We start from the raw sequence: 4,437 nt of genomic DNA, 5'->3' as shown, positions 1-4,437 counted from the left end.
GTCCTACCACCCCTTTTTACATCCCAACACCCAGGGCTTCTACCTACCCAGCACAGAATCAGTTGTCCTGACATAACAACAGATCGATTTTTCCTGGTGTTGATGCCCACTCATCCCTCTTCCCTCTCTATGCCCCCAACACTAAAACTGCTACATATTAAGAGAACAGGAAGAAAGAGTATGAAAATCTCTCCCATAAAACTGCATCCATACTCAGACCCCTGGCTTTATTCTCTTTCTACTCTGGCCATGGGCACCCACATTATTTCATCTGACAAATGATCTATTTCCTACATCCCCAACATATGGAATTCAGAGATTTGCAGGTATGCATCTGCTTCTTGGGGGTTTCAAGCAGTTAAAAACAATGAACCCCTCCCGTGCCCTCTGAAGAGTTTCAAAGGCAGACAGCCTCTAAAACTAAAAATCATTACCAAAAAATAAAAAGGAAACACTTTCGAATTTTTCAGGAATCCCTGCTATTAGTCTCTTATCAGCTATCTCCTATAAAGGATTTATGTCAGTGGGTAGAACAGGCACAGCTATAAGAAACAGAAATGAGTGGTATTAAAAAAAAAAAGTGGTATAAAAATAATGATAAAATCACTGCCGATGTGTTTTTAAATGATATAAATCAGGAGTGGTGCGAAGAGGCAAGAGGGGAAAAATCCTATTTGGTGGCTGGAAATACTGAGCTTTTTTTTTTTTGGTGAGCTGGAGTGTGCCAGCTTTTTCAGACGGGAGGAATGCTGAGTGTCAAGGGGTCAGGATCAATCCGGTGTGAGTTGATGAGGCAGGAAGGTGGGGAGGAATGCGAGGAATGTCCCTGTTTGTGTAGGACTCCATTCAGCTCATTGGCGAGCCGGGGCCGCCCGGAGCGTATAAAAGCCTCGGGCCGCCCTCCCCGGCCTCACACAACAACTCTTCCCCGCTGAGAGGAGGCAGCCAGTGCAACTCCCACCGCCGGCGACCCACCTCCTCCAGTCCGACGGCAGCCGCCCCGGCCGACAGCTCCCGAGACCGCAGCCCGGCGCGCCCCTGCCCCCGCCTCCGGCCCAAACCCGCGCCGCCCGCCCGGCCAGCCGCCGCCCGACGCCCGCAGCGCCCCGACCATGTCAGCCACCGGCCTGGGCCCCGTCCGCTGCGCCTTCGTGCTCCTGCTCGCCCTCTGCAGCCGGGTAAGCACCGAGACCCCGCGGCGGCCGGCGCCGGGGGCAGGGACGCGGAGGGCGGGAAGGGGGCCGGGCGGCGCCGCGGGGCGTGCGTCGGCTGACCGCCGCCTCCCTCCGCAGCCCGCCTCCGGCCAGGACTGCGGCGCCCCGTGCCAGTGCCCTGCCGGCCCGGCGCCGCGCTGCCCCGCCGGCGTCAGCTCGGTGCTGGACGGCTGCGGCTGCTGCCGCGTGTGCGCCAAGCAGCTGGGCGAGTTGTGTACCGAGCGCGACCCCTGCGACCCGCACAAGGGCCTCTTCTGCGATTTCGGCTCCCCGGCCAACCGCAAGATCGGCGTGTGCACCGGTAAGACCTGCAGCCCCCGCCTGCTCTGATGACCTCGTCCCTCACACCCACCTTCCCTCCACCTTAAAATAACGCCGCTCGAATTGGGTCCCTTCCTCCCCTTCGGCTGTTTGCAGCCTTCCCCCTGGAGCCCAGCTCGCATCCCCAGTGCGCTTCCTGTTGGAGGTTCCAGAATGATGCTTGACCCCTGCATCCCCCCCTTTTCCCTTCCTCTCCTTCAGCGAAAGATGGTGCCCCCTGCGTCTTCGGAGGAACTGTGTACCGTAGCGGAGAGTCTTTCCAGAGCAGCTGCAAATACCAGTGCACGTGTCTGGACGGGGCGGTGGGCTGCGTGCCCCTGTGCAGCATGGACGTCCGCCTGCCCAGCCCCGACTGCCCCTTCCCGCGGAGGGTCAAGCTGCCCGGGAAATGCTGTGAGGAGTGGGTGTGTGATGAGCCCAAGGAGCACACCGTGGTCGGCCCCGCGCTCGCAGGTGAGCTGAGCCTCCCTCTAAGTCAGCCTCGTGATTTCTCCCCCAGGGGCCGAGTCCTGACTTGGCCGAGGGCGGGGGGGAAGTGTCTCAGCTCACCGTGTGTTTGTGTGCTCTGCTCTCATAGCTTACCGGCCGGAAGACACGTTTGGCCCAGACCCAACCATGATCCGAGCCAACTGCCTGGTCCAGACCACAGAGTGGAGTGCCTGTTCCAAGACCTGCGGAATGGGCATCTCCACCCGGGTTACCAATGACAACGCCTTCTGCAGGCTGGAGAAGCAGAGCCGCCTCTGCATGGTCAGGCCTTGCGAAGCTGACCTGGAGGAGAACATTAAGGTATGGTGTTCTGTTTCTATTGACTCCTGGTCATGGAACATGAGTGGACTGGCCCAGAGCTAGGTCTCTCATCACCCTTGTTACAGAGGCCTATTAGCTCCAAAAATACCATTGAGCTGTTTTACTGGGATGAGACCTTCCCTAATAGAAACCACCAGTTTTCCACTATGAAATCCTCCACGGCCCTTTTTCATTCAAGACACCCCCAAAGAGGCCATGTCTATTTTTGGAAAACTGGCAAATGAGATTCAAACTTTCCCTCCTCAAAATATAAACAGAAGTTAGATGCCCCAGAGACTAGAACACACAGAGGTTGAAGAAAGCCACACCCCTTGCAGAAGAGTCATTGATTTTTCTCTCCTCCCTTATCTTCCTCAGAAAGGCAAAAAGTGCATCCGGACCCCCAAAATCTCCAAGCCTGTCAAGTTTGAGCTCTCTGGCTGCACCAGCGTGAAGACATACCGAGCTAAATTCTGCGGAGTGTGCACAGACGGGCGGTGCTGCACCCCCCACAGAACCACCACCCTTCCCGTGGAGTTCAAGTGTCCTGATGGGGAGGTCATGAAGAAGAGCATGATGTTCATCAAGACCTGTGCCTGCCATTACAACTGCCCCGGAGACAATGACATCTTCGAGTCACTGTACTACAGGAAGATGTATGGAGACATGGCCTAAAGCCAGAGACAGTGAGACACATGAACATTTTAGGCTGTCACTTGAATCTATTCACATCTCATTTTTGTGTACACATGATTTCAGTGGCACAAGTTATTTAAATCTGTGCTTCTAACTGGGGAAAAGAAAAATTCCCACCAAATTCATAATACTGTGCCATGTGATATTCAAACGAATAGTCCATCAACCCCAGACACTGGTTTGAAGAAATTGAGACTTGACCATAGGACTGTAGTAGTGCACAGTGCCAGCATGTATGCTAGGAGCAGTGGGAGGAGGCCAGTAGAAAGCCTTGTCATCTTTAGGGGTAGTGATGTGACTGCTATTTGGAGTGTCACTGAAAATGAAAACTTTAGCATGCTCACTGACCTGCCTATAGCTCCAGCGACAGCTCGGATGTGCGTGCTCCAGCCATCATGAGGCTGAGTCAAGTTCGTCTTTAAGTCAGAACAGCAGATTCAGCGATGACATTCTGATTCGATGACATTGTTCTGGGATCAGAATTCTGTCTATTAGACTGGACAGCTTGTGGCAAGCTAATTTGCCTGTAACAAGCCAGAATTTTTTTATTGATACTGTAAATATTGTGTGTATATATATATATATTTGTACAGTTATCTAAGTTAATTTAAAGTTGTTTGTGCCTTTTTGTTTATGTTTTTAATGCTTTGATATTTCAAGTGTTAGCCTCAATTCTGAACACCATAGGTAGGACGGAAAGCTTGTCTGATAATTCAAAGCATGAAATGGATATTCAAATAGAAATTCTGTGCAGTTGGAGCAACAGTCCATCCAAACAGGTTGTTTGCTAAAGGTGAGGCAGTGATGTCCTTCAAAGTCTGATCTGTAGGTTGGAAACGTGGTAGCCTCACTTTTAATGAACAAATGACCTTTATTAAAAACTAATGGCTCTGTATAGCTGATTGGTTTTTCCACCTGGAAGCATTTGTCTCTACTTTGACTATGACTGTTTTTTGGACAGTTTATTTGTAGAGAGTGTGACCAAAAGTTACATGTTTGCATCTTTCTAGTTGAAAATAAAGTATATATTTTTTCTATAAAGGGCTTGGTTTTTCATTTATTAAACAGGAAGTTTTTGTCTTAAAACTATGCACTTATAATTTTCTAAATATCTTTTTCTCATCTATTCTTATCAATTGGTTGATCCCTTCAATAGCATTTTTACATAAACATATTTCACAATGAATCAGGCATCACAAATTTACAGGCATACACACTGTTGAGCACACAGGTACTTTTCATTATCTTCACAGTACTTTATAAATACTTCGGTTCTATTCAGATTATTTGTTTCCACCAGTCCCTGTTTTATTACGCTTGGTTCTGTTTATATTTAATATCGCTCTGCTGTTGTAGGCATTTAATTTCCAACCCATCATCATAAACTAGCCTACATGTGCCTTGCACATAGAAGAGT

At 50.2% G+C, this 4,437-nt stretch overlaps 1 protein-coding gene across 1 annotated transcript; it reads left to right on the top strand.

Moving 5' to 3' along the window:
- Nucleotides 1–918: 918 nt before the first annotated feature.
- On the top strand, nucleotides 919–4,061 carry CCN2 (cellular communication network factor 2). Its single transcript, XM_055433492.2, has 5 exons — nucleotides 919–1,178; nucleotides 1,293–1,515; nucleotides 1,737–1,988; nucleotides 2,113–2,324; nucleotides 2,703–4,061. The coding sequence occupies exons 1-5, from the start codon at nucleotides 1,113–1,115 to the stop codon at nucleotides 2,997–2,999; spliced, it is 1,050 nt and encodes a 349-aa protein (XP_055289467.1). The 5' UTR covers nucleotides 919–1,112; the 3' UTR covers nucleotides 3,000–4,061.
- The last annotated feature ends 376 nt before the right edge of the window (nucleotides 4,062–4,437 follow it).

This window comes from Moschus berezovskii, chromosome 10 (genome assembly GCF_049115385.1).
Source record: "Moschus berezovskii isolate FMDL1 chromosome 10, NW_MosBer_1.0, whole genome shotgun sequence".
Classification (NCBI taxonomy): domain Eukaryota; kingdom Metazoa; phylum Chordata; class Mammalia; order Artiodactyla; family Moschidae; genus Moschus; species Moschus berezovskii.
This window is presented reverse-complemented; position numbering and strand designations above follow the sequence as displayed.

What these genes read in the sequence shown, in the direction of transcription:
- CCN2 (XM_055433492.2), top strand. Translation starts at nt 1,113, where the DNA reads ATGTCAGCCACCGGCCTGGGCCCCGTCCGCTGCGCCTTCGTGCTCCTG. An exon ending in TGCTCGCCCTCTGCAGCCGG is followed by an intron (nt 1,179 to 1,292) that starts GTAAGCACCGAG and finishes CTCCCTCCGCAG; the next exon opens with CCCGCCTCCGGCCAGGACTG. An exon ending in GGTCGGCCCCGCGCTCGCAG is followed by an intron (nt 1,989 to 2,112) that starts GTGAGCTGAGCC and finishes CTGCTCTCATAG; the next exon opens with CTTACCGGCCGGAAGACACG.